The sequence below is a fragment of the Ursus maritimus genome (genome assembly GCF_017311325.1).
Source record: "Ursus maritimus isolate PB19 chromosome X unlocalized genomic scaffold, ASM1731132v1 scaffold_X1, whole genome shotgun sequence".
Classification (NCBI taxonomy): domain Eukaryota; kingdom Metazoa; phylum Chordata; class Mammalia; order Carnivora; family Ursidae; genus Ursus; species Ursus maritimus.
Window position 1 is genome coordinate 103,195,551 of NW_024423319.1, and position 19,662 is coordinate 103,215,212.

The 19,662-nt window shown below is 46.6% G+C and overlaps 3 protein-coding genes across 4 annotated transcripts in view; all 3 read right to left on the reverse strand.

Moving 5' to 3' along the window:
- Positions 1-4,324: 4,324 nt before the first annotated feature.
- On the reverse strand, positions 4,325-5,480 carry LOC103668278 (melanoma-associated antigen B5-like). The gene has a single exon (XM_008696494.2). The coding sequence runs from the start codon at positions 5,478-5,480 to the stop codon at positions 4,398-4,400; it is 1,083 nt and encodes a 360-aa protein (XP_008694716.1). The 3' UTR covers positions 4,325-4,397.
- Positions 5,481-10,203: 4,723 nt separating this feature from the next.
- Positions 10,204-12,363, reverse strand: LOC103668192 (melanoma-associated antigen B5-like). 2 transcript variants are annotated; one of them, XM_040626257.1, is made up of 2 exons: positions 12,250-12,363; positions 10,204-11,605 (listed from the first exon to the last, which is right to left on the reverse strand). In XM_040626257.1, the coding sequence occupies exon 2, from the start codon at positions 11,377-11,379 to the stop codon at positions 10,342-10,344; it is 1,038 nt and encodes a 345-aa protein (XP_040482191.1). In that variant the 5' UTR covers positions 11,380-11,605; positions 12,250-12,363; the 3' UTR covers positions 10,204-10,341. The 2 variants fall into 2 exon arrangements, with proteins under 2 accessions (XP_040482191.1, XP_008694669.1); XM_008696447.2 differs by having other exon boundaries at positions 12,240-12,363.
- Positions 12,364-15,823: 3,460 nt separating this feature from the next.
- The window catches only part of LOC103668277 (melanoma-associated antigen B17-like), a 40,089-nt gene continuing 36,250 nt past the window's right edge, over positions 15,824-19,662 (reverse strand). The window contains exon 4 of the mRNA XM_040636761.1: positions 15,824-16,216. Coding sequence (XP_040492695.1) covers positions 15,824-16,216 — 393 coding nt within the window. The remainder of the gene's footprint in view (positions 16,217-19,662) is intronic.

Consider the following 19,662-nt stretch of genomic DNA (forward strand, 5'->3'; position numbering starts at 1 on the left):
AAAAAAAAAAAAAAAAAAAGAAAGAATATCTGTATGAATCAAGAAACAAATCTCAACTACATGTTATTTATAACAAACCCACTTTAAATATAAAGACACATGGATTAAAAGTTCAGGGATGAAGAAAGATAGACCATGGTATTATTAACCAAAGGAATATGGGAGTAGGTGTATTAATTACACACAGAGCAAAGCTCAGATGAAGGAATGTTATCCGGGATAAAGAAGGGCATTACATAATAATCAACGTGTTAATTCTCCAAGATTACATAGCAGTACTTTAATGGGTATGTGCCTAGGAACAGAATATCAAACTGAATGAGGCAAAAATTGTAAGAAAAAGTAGATGAATCCATTGTAATAGTTGGAGACTTCTGCAACTTTATGTATCAGAAATGAAAAGATCCAGCAGGCAGAAAATCAGTAAGGACATAGTTGAATTCATTAACACCATAAATCAATTGGATACAATTAACATCTACAAAGTACTTCATTCAACTGCAGACTACACATTCCTGTCAAGCTCACATGGGGCACTCACCGAGATAAACCACATTCTGGGCCATAAAGCATATCTAACAAATATTTTTAAAAAATGGAATTCATGTGTCTCAGACAATAACTGGAATTATACTTGAAATCACTAACAAAATGATGACTGGAAAAATCCCCAAAGCATGAAGATTAAATAAAACACTAATAAATTACACAGGAGTATAAAAGGAAAACCCAAGAGAAATTTTAAAAATGTGTCTTGAATGAAATAAAATAATAAAACAACTTATGCAAAATTGTGCAGGTTTTCGGATGGGTGTGAGATATAGGACTTTGCACACTGTATTCAAATGCAGTGTAACAGGGCCCAGAACACCTACCTTACCTCTGCAAATGGAAAGTTTCTTTGTAGTTTATCCAGGATTCAAAAGCCATTTTCTCTCCAAGTTTAAGTCTCTCAATCCTTCAACACATCATGTGGAGAACTGGCCCACTCCCCCAGTCTTAACCCACATTGCTAACCCTAAACTTCAGTCTCACTGAAAAACGTGCAGTTTTCTAAACATTCTTGTAACATTTCCTCCTACCTGCCACCTCACTGAGCTCATCTGGACTCCAACACCGTCACCCTCTCTCTCCTCTTTTTCTTTTTTTTTTTTTTTTTTAAGTATTTATTTATTTATTTGAGAGAGAAGGGGAGAGAGAATGTGTGAGTGTGGGGAGGAGCAGACGAAGAGGGAGAGGGAGAGAAGCAGACTCCTTGCTGAGTGTGGATTTCAATACAGGACTTAATCCCTCAACCCTGAGATCACGACCCCAGCTGAAATGAAGAGTCAGAGGCTTAGCGAACTGAGCCACCCAGTTGCCCCTTCTTAATTGTCCCTCTAGTTTACTATAATATCTTACTATCATCCTTATGAGATTACTGCTCCTAGACATCCTCCCCCGCCGCCCCCCCCCAAATCCTGGCATCTCCAGCAATAGCACAGTGTATTTCTGAGAGCAGATGCCTGATTAATATTAAGGGAGTAAATGAGCATACTTTCCAATTTATTAAGCTTTAATTTCTTGTAAATTGTTATGTAAACTAAGCAAATCCAGGTATGTATCATTAAATTTTCCTGAACAACAGTCTAAATGGGATAAGGAGTATAGGAATTGATAATCTTTCACTTTATTTTGCTTTTTATTGATCCAGATAATTTTACTACCGAGTTATTTTATATTTCCAAAGTAACACCTATTCTGATGCCTTGTTGTCCTGGATTCAAAATAATTGGGAAGGTTTTCCAATTTCATTTAAAAATATAAAAACTCCAGGGCGCCTGGGTGGCTCAGTCGTTAAGCGTCTGCCTTCGGCTCAGGTCATGACCCCAGGGTCCTGGGATCGAGCCCTGCATCGGGCTCTCTGCTCAGCGGGAAGCCTGCTTCTCCCTCTCACACTCCTCCTGCTTGTGTTCCCTCTCTAGCTGTCTCTGTCAAATAAGTAAATAAAATCTTTAAAAAAAAAATATATATATATATATATATATAAACTCCTACCTGTAAACTTGATACATGTTAATAAATGTGTGAAGAAAATGATTCATAAATTTATATTCAGAAGCTATTTAAATAATCTATTAAAAGGTTTAACATTTGGAGAATGCAGTCTCAGGTGGGTTGGGAGAGAGAGAAAGAAATGAAGATCTCCACATTACCACATGAACAGGTATATAAAGATGATATGTTGAAGCAAGTGACCCCTCAGGGATTTGGAATGCTCTAATTCAGGGCAAGAGCAGGTGATACAGGTTTTCTTCTCCACTAACAATAGTGGACAGCCATCAGAGGAGGCCACAGTAAAGAAATGGTCAGAAGGTCAGGTTCCAGAGTTGGAAGGAGGGCACGCGGGGGAAGTCCCCGGTGAAGGGTTCTGTAATGATAGAAGGTGCTGGAACTGGACAAAATACCAGGTCCGGGGCAGAGTCAGCTCTCAGTAGGATACTAGGAAAAGGAAACAAGGGTAATCTCCAAATTATGATTTGTTTTCATGTTTAATTTCCTTCAAAAGCCTGATTGTAGTACTTTGGTTTCGAGTGCCTGTGTACTGCCTGAGATACATTTTGGAATAGTGAGTATATAAGTGAATTCAGAGGCAGCGGGTCTGCCTTGGGTTGGGACAAGTGGAACCATGTGGCATTTAGGCAAATACAAGCCGGGGGTCTAGTCCCAGCTTTGGTAGTGACCATTCTTGTGAACTTGAGAAAATTGCAAGTTCTTCTATATCCAAGTGAGTTTGGTAAGCTCTGTCATCTGGAATGTATATATGTAACCACATGATAAGGTGACTAGCAAATATTACCCAATGTTTTAAATATGGCGATTAATATTATTTTGATCCCAAATGATACCACCCACCTCTCTTGTTATTTTCTTTTAATCCAGGAAGTGTCAGAGAATATGCAGTCTTCTTCAACAAAGAACACGGAATTAACCAAAAATCTACCCTAGCTTGTAAAAGTAACTAAATTTTTCCCATTAGAGCATCTGTCATTTAATTCAGGCATGGAGTTGTCTCAGTTGGGTACAACTCAAGTTCCTAGAAGTGGTGTCAAGGTACAGGCCCTCCCATTCCTTCCAAGTGCCCTTCCAATCAAATGACCTCTGTTAACATTCATTACACCTTCAACAAAAGCTAGCCCTTGCTCAGTTTGCCCAATTAGTGAAGATAATCTAATTAAAATGCCCTTTTAATGGAGCAGGCTCTAGCTCTCCCAACTCAGGGCAAACAGTGCCGGCACAGTAGCTTCTCACCTGAAGGGGCATCACCCTTATTTCTGAGTCCCTACTTTGCATGTTGTATTCATCTGCACTGGGATAAGAACAAAGGACACCCTCCTTTCCTGTCCCAGGGGGTGACTTCTCCTTGGTTTACCCATAATCCCGAAGTAACTCATAACACCAGTTTTCTGTAACGGTCTGCCTGTTTGGGTCCCCACTCACCAAAATTCATATGTTGAAGCCCTAACACCTAATGTGAAGGTAGTTGGAGGTGGACGCTTTGGGAGATAATTTGGCTTAGATGAGGTCATGAGGATAGCACACCCATGATGTGATTAGGGTTCTAAGAGCATGAGAAACCAGAACTCTCTCTCTCTGCCATGTGACGACACATGGAGAAGGTGGCCATCTGTGAGGTAGGAAGAGGTCTCTCGCCAGAAACTGAATCTGCTGGCACCTTGCTTGTGAACTTCCCAGCCTCCATTACTGTGAAAATGTCTGTTGTTTAAGTCACCCAGTCCATGACTAACGCAGGGTGGTGTCTCATAATCCTCAAGTGTACCATCGAGGTACCTCTACTCACCAATTCCACAGCCTCAGCTAGCCCACCACACACTGAAAATGAAAATTACATCCCACTGAGAGATGGCAAGTTCCTGAGGTCCCCAACTGCATTGCTCAGGAGATTTCCACTGAATTATTCTCATAAGGATTACCCCCTCCTCACCCATTCCTTTGACTTTACCTGTGGGCCACAGAGGATATTTCAGCTGCTTACTTGTATGTGTGAAGCTCAAAGGCTCTAAAATTCTGTGAATAGAGGCTGGATCTCCTTTATATTCGCGTCTGCACTACTGACACCGAGGTTTCCCGTGAGCAGATACTCACTGTGTGACGAACAAAAGAGCCAATAAACACAAAGGATAATTTCTTAAGATTTAATTTCTTTCTTGAACAAACTAACAAAACTGAAGTATAATACCCTTTAATTCTGTAAAACTAATGATTAAAGGGAACAAGTAAAAACTGGATTAACCATGTTTCTTTTTTTTTTTTTTTTTTTTTTCCTATTCCATTATCTTTACTACTTTACTATGGGATTCTTTCAAATTGCTAATAATATAATCCCTATTGTGATGTTATATTTTCTTATCTGGAGAATAACAGAACTCAGATTTCACTAGGGGTGGAAAGATATTCTGGGACATGGCCCTGGAAGGTATAATGACTTTGGCAATATTGCTAGCCCTGACCATGGCTTTGGTTTGGACTCTCTCTTCCTCTTCTTGCAGAGCTTCTTCGTAATAGGATGGGAAAGCACTGGGGATGGTATCGTTGACTTTCGCCAGAAATTCCAGGACTTTCATCTTGCTGGTTTCAGCTAGGGCTTTCGGACCCCACAAGAACTCGAAGCGTGGAGGATCACTGTTGGCCACTTGGCGGTATTCTAGATACTGCAGCCTCACCAAATCTTTGGTGATGAGCTTCCTGGGCTCTCCGTAGATGAAGTGCTTCCTTCCGGCATATACTCTCATCATACCCAGGAATTTCCAGATGTCTTCCTCAGCAGCACAGTTGCCCTTCATGAAGATCATTCCCAGGATATTCATCAGGAGACCGGTCTTGGGTAACCCCCTGCCAGCACGCACCCTCCCATTGTTGGGGAGTTTGAGCTTGCTGACGAGGTCGTAGGATTGTCTGGTTGAGTCGATTTCCTTCAAATCAACTGCAAAGACAATCTCAATGCGCTCAGAGGCTTTCTTGAGGATCTCAGGAAATCGGTCTTCGTAATTTGGGCCGATAATCTTCAGCATGTCTTCCTTCAAAATGGGTTGTTTCATTTTATACTTGTACAGAAGGAACTGCTCCAATAAGCCAGGTTTCCTGGTCAGTGAATCTTCTCCTGGGTTCTCAGTGTAGTATGAGGCTTCACAGGGGCTTACCCTATCCTCATCTTGGCTGTTGGAATCTTCATCAGATCTAGTGCTAGAAACGGCTGTAGAAGTAACAGTGGTGGCTTGTGCTCTTCGACGCCGCTGGGAAGTGCTACTTGACCCAGAAGGAGGCAGACTCTGGGCAGCATCTTCACACTGAGGAGAAGAGGAGATAGTAGACTCCTCTTCCACTGCTGCTATGGCCTGAGCAACCTCACCCTGAGCCTCACCTCGAGCCTGGCGGCGTTTCTCAGAAGCCTGGAGCTTACTCTTATGACTGCGAGGCATGATGGCACTATGGTCACAGATGGTACATAGGAGTACCAATAGGAGATCAGGAGATGTGGACACCTGGAGGAAAGAGAATGAGATGATGTGAGTGCCTTCAGTAGGGAGATTCCACCTTGGCTTTAACCAAGGCTGCTTCTGCAGGTTTGAAGGCACTGCTCCAGGAACCCACAAGGTTCCTGTTCTAGTGAGCCTGTCCCCTGAGAACCCTATAGAGGAAGTTAAAGGGAACCTAGACTGTTGTCTGCCAGCCCTGTCTGGGGTGTACTGGGGTGACATCAGAGGCTGCCAGTGGGGAACCTCTGTTCTGGGCTCTGGGGGTCTTCTGAGTTCAACTTTAAGATCATCTTGTCAACTCTCCACAGGTCCTGGGCCTCCTCTATTCTATTGCTGTGAAGTTGATACCTCAAACCAAAGCCAGAGACCCCAGAAGAAGAAGTAATGTAGCAGTTCCTTACTCCCTAACCCTGAGGCACTCAACTGAGAGGTATGTGGAAAACTTTCCTTCATGGACTGTTTTGGTCCTTATTTCTCATTCAGGGTACTCATTTGGCCTCCAGGTAGTGCCTGGCACACCTCCCTTCTGCTCACTGGTGGTTGTATCCTCACAATAAAGATCTCTTCTCCCTCAAATTTGTTATAAATAAGTAACGTTGAGGCTCAGAACTCAAGTTCTAAATGCAAAGGTGGGAATCTGATTTTTTGTTATCTTTCTATGTTCAGTGGTCCCCTCCATCTTTTCTTTGGCCCCTGGCATAGCCTGGGACTCTTCTTTCCCTGCCAACATCTCCTTACACCAGCTGGGAGAATATGGGAATTGCCCCCCCTGCCCATTGTTATCCAAGACTAAGAATTGGGGATGGTTTGTCTTGTACTCTCATTGTGGTGGTTCCATTCAGACGTCATGGTCCTTACATTAACTCTTGGAAAGACCTAGAAATCCTCCTACTGCAGAGGACAAACGGTCCCTTTTAAACAAAATCTCCTACCCGCCTCCACCTCACAGCACACACTCTGTTCCCCCACAACTCTCACATGACACCACAGGAAAAAAATGAGTGTTAGTCAACATATCACACAGATTCCTTCATTCCTCACAGTCCTGACCCTGATTCCCAGCTGAATGCTTTCATTTGCTAACTTAGGGCCCTTGCCCTCAGACCAAGGCTGTCTCATCCCCGAGTCCTTCCTTGCTGCGATAAGCCCGGTGGCCCTGCCCCAAAGCTCCCCGGAACTGATGGTCCCGGTGAGTTCTATGCCACCTTATAGTCCTAGAATTATTGGTCCCTTCAGAACTAACTCTGATTTCCACATCTTTGATATCCTTCAGAGCATTGTACCCTTCCCCTGAAATCAAGGTCTTCAGCTTCCTGATCCTTCAAATATGGAGGGAATCCTCACGCCCACCTGACCGCCATGCTTATTTCCCCCGGGAGCTGCTAGCAGGGCTCTGGTCAGAATTTCTACCTAACTTTCCTCATCTTGATTCTTGTTAGGGTCTTCTCCCTCTGCTGAACTGGCGCCTCCCAAGAAAGCCCTCACCTTCTTCACCTTGTGCTTGGGTCTGAAATATTCCTTTCTCGCGTGCCCTGAGGCACCCGCCGATCGCAAAGTCTGGCACCTTCCTCGGACGCCGCAAGAGGAAGTGAGGGCTGTTCTTCCTGTCACCAACGACAGGGCCTCTCAAGGCTTGCGGCAAGGGCAGGATCTCTGGTGCCCCCTCTGTTCTGGGGTGGAGAACACCCTCAGTTTCATACAGGATTGTCAGCTAAAGTCATTTAGGACCTTGAGCCCTTCACTCCACCACCACCCTTACGAGGTCCTCACATCCTTGATACCATTCTTGCAGAGACATCAGTCTGACAGCGTAGATGTAAGAGCCGGGGAATGGCGGGGGGCGGGGGGGTCGCTGCGTGACTACCTACGTGACTGAATTTGCTTTCATCAGCCTTCATTTATACGGTCCTCATCTTCGCTCCTGTCTCTTTAATGAAAGGCTTTCAGAGCAATGCCACATACCTGCAAACTCTTGAATAATCTCTTAAGTGCAAATCTTACAGAGGATGAATCTGTGTCCCAGGACTGATACGAGATGGGGAAGGTGAAAAACAATTAAGAGACTTAGCTTGGGAGGTGGAATATCAGAGTAAAAAACCACGCCGATATATTCCTTCTCTTTACTATCCAGATGTGGCCTCTTACGTAACTTCTGTTCTAAAATATTTGCCATAGGAAACTGGCTGAGCCAGATAATTTCATGAGACCGCCATTTTTTGAAGTTAAGCAACACTGCGTATTATTAGCAGATGCTATATCCTTCCTTTCATTATTCATACCGCTCATTTATTTTGGTATTCTTATTGCTCTGGCCATATATTCCTTTTTTTTTTTTTTTTCCCTAATCCACTGAGATATATTTTATAGTAGCGACAAGAAAAGTGAATAAAGGCTCACACAGTCTGCTTCAGGATGGGAGTTATAGGCCCTGCGTGCCTTGGATGAATTCACACTAGGGGTATAGGCTAGCTCTGACACTTAACACCTTGTGAATATGAGAATATTTTACATTCTTCATGTGCCAACTGAGTGTGGTAAACTATATTGTAAGACTGTGGGAATGTAGGTACTGTATATAAAGCATCCGTCAAGATGACTGGCAAATACTGGGCATTTAATGAAAGGCAGTTAGGATGGTTTTTACCTAGATAATATCATCCTCCTATGGAATGTTTTTTTAAAGCCAGAATATGTCCTTGGAAATGCAATACTCTTAGACAAAAGAACATCAAATCAGCCAAAAATTGACTTTAACAAGTAAAATTAAGCATTTCTTCCCTATTAGAGTATTTATTATTAATTTTGGTGCATGGTTTTTCTTTCCCCACCTGGATACAACTTAGAACTCCTTGCATTTTGTCAAGGACCCACTCATTAAGTTCTTTCCAGTTGTCCTTCCACTCAAATCACCTCTATTTTCGTTTGTTCCCTCCCCAACAAAATCTAGCCTTCTCTTAGAATTTACCAAAATATCGTCAAGATAATCTAATTAAAATGCTCTTTTAATGCAGTGGACTCTGACTTTACCAGTTCAAAGCAAAAAAAAAAGTATAAATACAGTGCCTTCTGTGTGTGTCACCTCAAGGGAGTTCACACTTTTATCTCGAAACTCCCTGGAGTCATTGTGTTTAGTATGCCTATTTGTGCACTATATTCTTCTTTATTGAGATAGTAACAAAGACACCTTTGATTCTTGTCTTTTCAGGGCTGAATTGTGTCCCCCCAAAAATTCATGTTGAAGCCATGACCCCCCGTACCTCAGAATGTGACTATAGTTGGAGATGAGGTCATAAAAGAGATGGTTAAATTAAAATTAGGCCATTAGGGTGGACCATAACCCAGTCTGACTGGTGTCCTTATAAAAAAAAGACTAGGACCCACAAAGAGACAGTAGAGATTCATGCACACAAAAGGACAGCCAAATAAAGTGTGTGGCCATATGGGAGCCAAGGAGAGGAACCTCAGAGGAAACCAATTTTGCCAGCTCCCTGACATTGGACTTCCAACCTCCAGAACTATGAGAAAATAAATTTTGTTTGAAACCACCCAGTCTGTGTTATTTTGTTAGGGCATTCCTAACAGATTAGAGGTAGAGATTTCTTTCTGGATTATATATGATGCCAAAGTAACTTATAAGAGTTTGTTTTAATGGCCTCCTTTTTACCCCATGAGGTAAGGAAGGAACTTCCACACTATGGTTTGTGTAGACTTCAAACATGCACCCCCTGACACTGTAGAGATGAGAAAGACGACTGGTTATTAATCATGTGTACTCACTTGGCTGGGGGAGAAGGACACCCCGTGCTACATAGTACAACATGAGGGTTACACCCAGGAATACAATGAATGAGCACATCTGTGGGAGGCACGATTTGGTGTCAGGAGGTGGAGGTGACCTTTAGTTCCCATGGTACCATGTAATCAGCTTCTTTGAATAATTCTGCAAGCTGGTAGGGAACAGAAATCTGCTACTTAGGAATAAGCGAGGTATGTACCTCATCTGCTTGATGGAGATGGTTATTTGATAGTGGATCGTATCTGCAAGTGCACAGTATGGAGGGGAACTTTCATTTAGGCAATTTGAGGCCCTGTCAGTTTCACTAAATGTCAAGAAGCCCATAATATTGAACCTTAATTTTAGACCTTGCAGCACAGTGTAGTTTTCCATTTAAAGATTTTTCTTTTCTCTCATCTCTGAGATGCATCATATTAGGGTATGGCCTCTGATCACCATTCCCATAATCTCAGTCTAATCCATCATGTAGTTTAATTTGAAATTACATCACAGATTGACATGAAGTATCCCAAAACTCAAACTGCATCGTTTCAGGGAATATACATGCTGCTCTGCCCTAGGACACCTCCCTTCTCACTCTAATTTTCTTTTTTTAACTTGAAGACATAGAGGGTATCTCAGTATCTTCCTTATGATCATAGCTACCAGTTTCTAAAGTTCTATGGGAAAGGCTAGGTCTTTATCTTAGCATCCCTAGTCCTAGCATGGAACCTGCCAGAAAGCAGATCATTCAGTAGACATTTTGGGAATAAAAGAGAGAGTATGAGGTCTAACTTGTTCTGATTTAATGTCTCCTAAATTTAATAAACTAAGCATATTGAAGCATAAATCCTTTAATTTTATAAAACAAAAGACTGAAAGGAGAACACCAAAGTTGATCACGGTTTATTATTTTTTTATATTCCATTATCACAGTAAATTTACTGTGGGATTCTTTCACATTTCCATGCAAATCCCTATTGTGATGTCATATTTTTTTATTTAGATTTTTTTTTAAAGCCTCAGATTTCAATAGGGGTGGGAGAAGTTGCTGAATGTGCCCCTATAATGCACACTGGCTATAGGAGTAGCACCTAGCCTGGCTGTAGGTCTGGCTTGGGCTCTTGCTTCCTCATCTCTCAAAGCTTCTTCATATCTTGATGAGAAGGCATTGGGAACCGTATCATTGACCTTGGCCAAAAATTCCAGGACTTTCATCTTGCTGGTTTCAGCTTGGGCTTTCGGACCCCACAAAAACTCATAGCGTGGAGGATCACTGTTGAGCACTTGGCGGTACTCCAGGTACTTTAGCCTCACCAAGTCTTTGGTGATGAGCTTCTTAGGCTCTCCGTAAATGAAATGCTTCCTCCCGGCAAATACTCGCATCATACCCAGAAATTTCCAGATGTCTTCCTCAGTAGCACAGTTGCCTTTCATGAAGATCACACCGAGGACTGTCATCAGGAGACCAGTCTTGGGTAACCCCCTGCCAGCACGCACCCTCCCATTGTTAGGGAGTTTCACTTTGCTGATGAGGTCATAGGATTGTTTGGTTGAGTCGACTTCTTTCAAGTCAACTGCAAAGACAACCTCAATGCGCTCAGAGGCTTTCTTGAGGATCTCAGGATATTGGTCTTTGTAGTTTTGGCCAATAATCTTCAGCATGTCTTCCTTCATAATGGGCTGTTTCATTTTGTATTTGTACAGAAGAAACTGCTCCAACAAACTCACCTTCATAGTTAGAATATCAGTGCTCTCAGTAGAAGGTGAGAACTCAGGGAAACATAGATGTTCCTCACCTTGGTTGTTCTCACCTTCAGCAGATTTTGTGCCAGAAATATCTGAAGAGGTAATGGTGGTAGACGGGGCTCCCCAAGCCTCCTGGGAAGTGCTAGTTGACTCAATAGCTGATGAACTCTGGGTATTACCCTCCAAAACAGGAGAACAGGAGGTGGGGGACTCTTCCATTGCTACAGGGGCCTGAACTTTCCTGTGACTCTGGGAGTCACCGCGAGACTGGCGGCGTTTTTCACGAGTGCGGTGCTTACTCTTCTGACCCCGGGGCATAACGAGTATGATGAGGGACAGTGGTTAGGAGTGTGAGTAGGAGAGCAGGGGATGAGGACCCACTAGAGGAGGAGGAAGGTTAAGGGGATGTGTGCACCTTCAGCGTGGAAATGCCACCTCGGCTGGTGGTATATGAGGAAGGCTACATTTGCAGTTTTCCTCGAGGGCACTTCTCTAAAACCCCACAGGGCTCCCGTTCTCCTAAACAGCCTGTCCTTTGGGAAACCTGTGAAGGAAAGTAGAGTGACGTTTAGGCTGCTTCCTGCCAGACCTGCCTCATGCATGCTGGGGTGAGCGCAGGGGCTTGAGGAGTCTCTTATGCAAGACCATCCGTCAACTAGTGGCAGGTCATGGATTTTTCTTCCTCTGTTCTCCTGAGGCTGACATCACAAGCCTCTTGGCACCCACAATAAGGAAGTGAAAGGGGTCCTGATCTTATAATTCCTGTCTACGTCTGAATGTTCAGTGGGGAGTTTTCTGTACTGGCCTCTTCGGGGTCCTCAGTCCTCATTAATGGTCCTTACTTTGGATCTGTGTAGGGCCTGGCACCTCCACCCCTTTCCCTGAATGGTAGCTGCACCTTCAAACTAAGGATTTCATTCCCTGTAAATCTGATAGCAATAAGTGGGGGAGGTATTGACTTGATAGCCTGGCCCTGGTTCTTCAAGGGCTGAAACCAGGGGCAGAGCCAGATTCTTGGCTACTCTTTCTGTTTAGTGGTGGGGAGTCCCTTGGTCCTTGCTTTGATCCCCAACCCTTTTCATGGCCTGGAATTCCTCCCTCCCTTACCCTTAGGCCTGCCCATCATATCAAGGTCTGTACCACCCTGAGACCCTAGAAGGAGGTGAGGATCTCCTTACCTGACCGTACCTGTCCTTGGTCTCCTGAAGCTGGAAGTAAGAAACTAACGCTTTCAGGCTCCTACTGTTAGGGGTATGTGGCTCCTTTAGTCCTCAGGCTATTCACCTTGGCCTGTGGAAAAACCAAGAAATCTTTCCACTGCTGATGCTTAAGCCACACCCCTTAGAGGAAGTCTGTCACCCCCTTGTGACACCATAGGAGGAAGTGAATATGTCACATTATGTCAACAATGCCCTGGTATCCGAGGGCTTCCAGCAAAGGCAGAGTTCTGTGTGATTCTCTCAGTTTTGAGGGGAAAATGTTTCCCTAAGTTCTCACTCAGGATCCTCCCCTTGATTACTGGTAGGACCTGAGACTCCTTCCTTTGCTTGCCTGAGGTCTCTTCCCTTACACCATGGGAACCCCATTATAACTAGAATCACGGGAAGACTGGGAGGACAAGGCAGAGCTGCCAAGATAAGCGCTCCCTCACTTATCTTGGGGGTTCTCAGGGCCATGAGAACGTTGGTCTACATGGGTGATCTTAGGTTGAAAGAACATGGAAACCCAGGGCTTGCTAGGAGTCAAGGTAAAGATCCTAAGTGAAGATTAGGGGCAAACCCCCACCTGGATCAGAGAGCGCCCCAAGAAGCCTGAATCCTGTTATCATACCTGGAAAGGCACAGGCACCCATGTAGACCAAAGTTCTCGTGGCTCTGAGAACCCCCAAAATAATGAAGGAGTGCTTATCTTGGCAGCTCTGCCAGGGGGTCACGGGCCAGTCTTTCTGTGATTCCAGTTATCATGGGTGTTAGCCTCCTTAGTCTTCATTCATCAGAATTTTCATATTGACTCCTGTCTCTTCTTTGAAAGGCTTCCTGGGAAATACCTCATCCTTCCAAACTCTTGCTTAGTCTCCCTGCTGCAAAGCTGTCAGTGAAGGGGTTGATTCCCAGGAGTGATTGTAGATGAAGAAGGTATAGGAAAGGTGGGGGCCCATGGCGGGTTGTGTGCGGTCACAGAAAGCAAGCTGATCTCTTCCTTCTCTTCACAGACTTAACCTCTTACATAATTTCACTTCTTAAAAGATTTACTTTCCACAGTGAAGGGACTGAGCCACATGATACTGTGAGCCCCTGATCTTTTGAGGTTTACTGACATTTCCTTTGTTGATAATATAATTGTCACTGAATATTATCTCTTTCTTTATTCATACTGCACGCTAATTTTGCTATCTTTATTGATTGTTCCTCAGGCTTTGTATTCCAGATCTGTATTTTGGGTATGCAGTTGTGCTTTTTAATACCTGAAATACATTTTGGAATAGTGAGCAGAAAAATGAGATAAGCGACATAGGTGTGCCTTGGCCTGGGAGGAGTCGCAGTGTGGGCTCTTGAGGAATTCAGAGCCAGGGTCTAGGCCAACACAGTCACTTGCCAGCCTTAAATTGGAGAATATTCTAAGTTCTTATCTGAAAAGTGAGTCTGATAATGTATTATCATGTAGGACTATAGACATACATGTGATGTGTGTAACCCACCTGGCACAGTGTTAGGCACAGTTTGATGCTTTTATTTATGTTTAAGATTTTATTCATTTTAAAGAGGGAGCACAAGCAGGGGGACAGTCAGAGGGAAAGGAAGAGGAACAAGTAGACTCACGGCTGAGCGTGGAGCCCAATGCAGGGCTCAATCCCATGACCCTGAGACCATGACTTGAGCTGAAGTCACATGCATAACCAACAGCCACCTAGGCACCCCTAAGTTTGGTACTTTTAATGAATGGCAGTTATTACTAAGATGATTTTGACCTCAGATGGTAACATTTGTTTCCTCACAGAATTTTATTTCCAGCCCGAATTAGAGAATATGCAACTCCAAACAATATAAAAATCCAAATCCACTGAAATGCTGCTGGGCAAATAAAATGCAATAGTATTTCTCCATCAGAGCATCTGTTGTTTAATATGGGTATGGGGTTGTCTTCTCCAGTTGGATGCAACTAAAAGGTCCTGTTTGTGTCAAGGATCAACAACTTCCCTCCCGGGTCCATTTCCATCTAATCTACCCCCGATTTTCATTCATTTTATTGCCACCAAAATTCCAGCCTTACCTTAAGAGTTTGACAAATTATACTAAAAGTAATTTAGTTAAAATGCCCTTTTAATGGAGTGAGCTCTTACTTATATCGTGATAAGTGGTAAAGTCCAGGCGCTTCTTAGAATCTTACTTCAAAGGAGTATTACCCTTATTACTCAGAAACTCTCTGGACATTCTATGCCTAAAACACCTCATTTATGCAGTGTTACCTGCCTTGGAGCAAACACATAGGACCCCTTCCATTCAGGCCCCAGCCAGGGACTGCCACTGGTTTTCTTACAATCCCAAAGTAACTGTGAAAATCTGCTTTCCATTCTAGGCCTAGTCTCTCAACTCAGAACCACTGACTGAGGACCTGGTCCATCCCTGCCCAGTGCTCCCACAGCCACACCCAGCCCAAGACGCAGTCTGGCTTTAAAAGACCTTCCACGCAAGGGACTGGCATCTTACCTAAGCCAACACAGCCTTGATCAAGTAATTTACACTAGACTGTTCTCATCCAGGACCTCCCCTTATGCACCCTTTTTTAAAATTGTCATTTATTTATTTCTTAGAATGTGTCTTACCATCTTCATTGTATGGTAACTACTGCTAAAGTCTACAATTCTATGTGCAGTGGTTCCGGCTTATTTTTCTTACCATCCCCGGTGCTATTAGGGAGCTTTCCAAAGAGCAGCTACTCAGTTAATGCTGCTCACCGTGCTGGGCGCCCAGGGAAAAAGATGGAATGAGCAAGAACTTTAATTTCTCATACATTTTGAATTAGCTACGCATATCCAGGTGTATATTATTTATTATTTAATTTTAAAAGCAAAGACAAAGAGAATAAAACAAGTTAACCACCCTTTCCTTATGTGTCACCATTTTTTGATCCCAAATATTTTCCTATGAGGTTCTCTCACATTCCCATGAATAACCCTATTCCAGTGCCATGTTACCTTGCTCTGTAGCAAAAAGAAAATATCGAACGTTTTTCGGCTTGTTAACAAAAACAAAACTCTTCATCTTAAACCTGAATACTAATAAATGTGTTATCCATGGCATTAATAAACTTAGATTCCGAAGCAAAATCTTCAATTAAAATGAACAACATTCGAAAACTTAAAGAAAACATAGACCTACAAATTACTTATGTGCAACAGAAAGAAAAAAAAAAAAGCAAAGCTCCTTGTTATCTGCTTTTGGACCGCAAATACAATATAGATGGTTTGTGACTTTCTTTTTCCTACACCGAAACTGTAACTCTCAGTTGTTAAACAGCAATAAATATGAGAGCCCTGCCATTCTTAAGTTTATATTCTAAAGCTAAGAGCCATTACAAGAAACAAACATTTGAAAACACCGAAATAAATAGAACTGTGTATGTGTTGCTAGAAGCTACCAGTTTAGAACAAATAGGAAGATGATGTATGCTTTGTTCCCTCCAACCCCCAGGACTCTGCACCGCTTGGAAGGTCGACTGCCCTCTTCCACCCCAGGGAAAAGCAGCCGCCCCGACGGACTGACTAGACGCGGCGAGGGCCACGGGCCACCGCGCGCTCCCCCTCCTCTAGCAGAGCCTCCTCGTACAGCTGCGGGAAGCACCTGGGCACGGTGTTGTTGATCTTGGCCAGGACCTGCAGCACCTGCATCTTGCTGGTCTGCTCGTGGGCCCGCGGGCCCCACAGGAACTCGTAGCGCGGAGGGTCGCTGGCGGGCACCGGGCGGTACTGCAGGTAGCCCTGGCGCACCAGGTCTTCGGTGATGAGCTTCCTGGGCTCGCCGAAGATCGGGTGCCTCCTGCCCGCCTGGACGCCCAGCACGGTGAGGAACTCCCAGACCTCCTCCTCGGTGGCGCGGTTGCCCTTCATGAAGATCACGCCCAGGAGCGCCATCAGGAGGCCGGTCTTGGGCGGCCCCTTGCCGCCGCCGCCCAGGCTGCCGTCGCTCGGGAGGGCCAGCTTGCTGACCAGGACGTAGGTCTGGCTGCGGGCGTCGGCCTCCCTGAGCTCGAGCCCGAACACCAGCTCCATGCGCTCCGAGGTGAGCCTGAGAGGATCCGAGGAATGCTGCAGCGGTGCTGCTGACGGGGCTTCAGCAGCGCGTGCGCCACGGGCTCCCGACGGCAGCAGCTTCCGCGGGAACTGTGCACCGGGCACGCTGACGCTGGGTGAGGGGTTTTTGCGTTTCAGCGGGAGCCGGGCCCGGCGCCTGGTCGCGGCTGGGCGGAGCCTGCAGAGGACCCTCGCCAGGAGAGTCGGGGGCCCGGGCGCCCTGGTCACGTGGCGGGCCTGCAGGGCCCTCGCCAGGAGAGTCGGGGGCCCGGGCGCCCTGGGAGGCTGCGGGGGTGTGCCCTCACTCGGGGAGCCGGGGGCGCTTACAGCGGGCTGGGGAGGCGGGGGCGCTGCTGCGGCTGCGGCTGCTGCAGCTGTAGGAGCACCCCGGACTGGACACCTCACGCGGCCTGGTGGCGGTGCCTTTCTCCCAAGGCACGGACTTGCTCTTGCCCGGCAGGCACTGGGCAGGGCTGGCAAGCAGCGAGGGGCACCTGGAGGGTCGGTGAGGTGGGGGTGAGCCGCCGGCGGAGAGATGCCACTTTGGGCTTTGAACACGGCTCGCCCCTCAGGCCCCCCCCCTCCCCGCCCGCGCACGGCTCTGGGACCCCACAGGGGCTGGGCCCACCCTGGTCGAGCTGGGCCCGGGCACCCTGTGGAGAGAGGTGCGACCCTTGAGTCCCCAGCCGCACAGCCCTGCCTGGGGTTACTGGGGTGACCGTGAAAGAGACTTTGTGTCCGGGTTTTTGAGGCGGGGTGGGGGTCCTCTCAGTTCATTCAAGATCGTCCTGTTAATGGTTGGCAAGGCCCGGGCCCCCCACGCCCGCCCTCCCCACTCTGCAGGCCGCCCTGTTTGATGTATTCCATGCGGTTTCCCTGGGGGAGGAGGAAAGGAGGGAACACTAAAGCCTTACCTTCTGAGTCTCGGGGCACCTAGTGCTGTACACACACTTATGGGAGGGAGCTTCTCTGCCTGAGTTAAAGTGACCCGGTGTCTTTCCGGAGACAGTGAAGCCCCACTTTGGCTCGTGTAGGACCTGGGACCCTCCCTCCCTCTGACCGCTGGCTGCACCTGCGTGAATTAAGCTCTACCCACCTGCTCCTGAGACCTGATAGAAGAAATGCTGGGATGTCTACCTACAGCATTCGCTTTGCTTGGGATCTTAAAGGGTCGACAGGACGGGACAGGCCATATTCTCTCTGGTCCCCTCTCTCCAAGTGGGTGGTTCCCTCAGTCTCACTCAGGGCCCTCCTATTGAGCGTGCTGGGCAGAACCAGACTTGCTATCTGGCTGGCCACTCAAGCTAAACTGATGGCAGCAGGTGGCTGCAGGACTTCATTGGAGCAAGGAGTGAGGGGTGACCGTGTGTGTAGCCCACGTGCCGGAGATTCACCAAGTCTGAAAGTTACAGCAGACATAAAGGCTCTGTGGTTCAGGGCCCCAGTGGTCCGCTGGACCTCAGTTTGACTCCTGGGAGGCCTGCCTGGGGGGCGTCCCTCCTGCTGATCGTCGTTGCCTCCCTCCCAGGCAGTAGCCCTCACCTCCCTCTGCTGACCTGCTGCATGTGTGTCCCCTTAGACCAAGGCCCTCACACACTCCCCGAGTCTCCAGGCACAAAGTGAGGGAGCACCTCATTCTGAAACCAGCCCGGACCTCACGGAGGCCCAAGGCCAGGAGAGCGGGGAGTCTGCGTGGCCCCTGTTCTGGGGTATGGAATTTAATCCTCACTAGGGTCCTCTCCTTCCCACCAGTGGGCCTGGGATCTCTGCGTGTGCTGAGTCGGAGCCAGAGTCCAGCAGCCCGGGCCGAGGCCAGCGCACGGGCAGGAGCCTGCCATCCCTGGTTCCCAGCGGGAGTAAGTGAAAGGACTTGGGGCTTCTAGCTGCCCTGCATGTTGGGGCCTCGAGGCCCGAGAGCAGGGGCGGAGCGGGGCCGGGGGTCTGTTGGACCCCTCTTTAGAGGAGATGGGGCTGGGGGGTAGTCGGGGGCGTGTCCCCGTGGTTGTAACCCCCAACTCCTCGCGCCTCGACCCCTACCGGCACGTGGGGCCCGTGTCTGTGCTCACCCTAGGCAGGAATTGTCCGACAAGGCCTCACTGCGCACGGCGTGGTTAGGAGGAAGTTCTCGAGGGCCTGGAGATCCACTTCCAGTCATGTGGTTCTGGGCCCCCAGGAGGAGGGCAGTGGAGGGGGCGGGGTTATGGGCGGAGCTCTGTGGCTGGGTGGGGAGTTTTGGGGGGGTAATTTGGTGTGCTGGATTGTAGGGAAGAGTCCCGCATGACTCACACATGGGCTTTCACTGACTGTTAGGAGCTCGCTGACCTCAGACCAAGCGTCTTATTTTGTTTCCAACCTCTGGTAGGAAGTATTTGGGGGCCTGACCTTAGCTGCCATGTCTAGAGCCCTCCACACATGATACCACAAGGACTCCTGCACGCAGCTTATGTTGTTCGTGCACCACTCATTACTCTCTCGGTGTCTCACTTCGCTTCTGGAAGGTCCCTGGCTACCTCCAATCAGCTGACCTAAGGCCAACTCTTCACACCAAAGACTTCAGATTTGTGAGCCTCCTGATATGAATTCCAGGTACACCTCATCAGGCCGCTCCTACCTGAGACTTCCGCCACATGGCTGTCGTACGGTGAGAATCCTCTAGGGTCCCTTTCTGGGTGGAGGAGCCCATCGGATTTCATTCAGGGAAAGTGAATTGAGTTAGTAGGTCTGGAATTCCTTCCTTTTCTCACTTCATACCTCCTCACACCCTCATCAAGGCCCTTAGGAATCCCGTTGGAAAGTGGGGTGCTCCTTAGCCTGACCACTTTCCTGGGGCTTCTTTTAGTTGACATCATTCTCATCACTCAGATTTTCTGGAACGAATTTCCATCCTTACGTGCAGTTATTGTGATCCTTGCTAGTCTATTTTAGTTTGTGCCTTGTACCTTTTGTTCTATTAAGATGTTAATGATGGCCAGTCCACATTCAGTGGCAAATTTTCCGGTGGTTATTAGCACAGCCTCTGTACTCAACACTGCTACAACCAACCTGTACCTTTATTGAAGCTGTAGAAATTCATTGTCCCAGGGCATACTGGATGAGCCAAGCACTGAACTTAAAACCTTCCCTTAGTCAGTTCTGTCATGGGCCCCTCTTGCAGGCTAGTACCATTCTCAATCACGAAGCAGGCCTCCACCTGCCCACACAGAGGCTGTAGTTCAACACAGTTAATATTCCTCAGAAGCTTATCATTTTTGTTGTTTTGCTCTTGTCGATATCGGTTTTTTATTTCTTTTTAAATTTTGCAGGGTTGATTT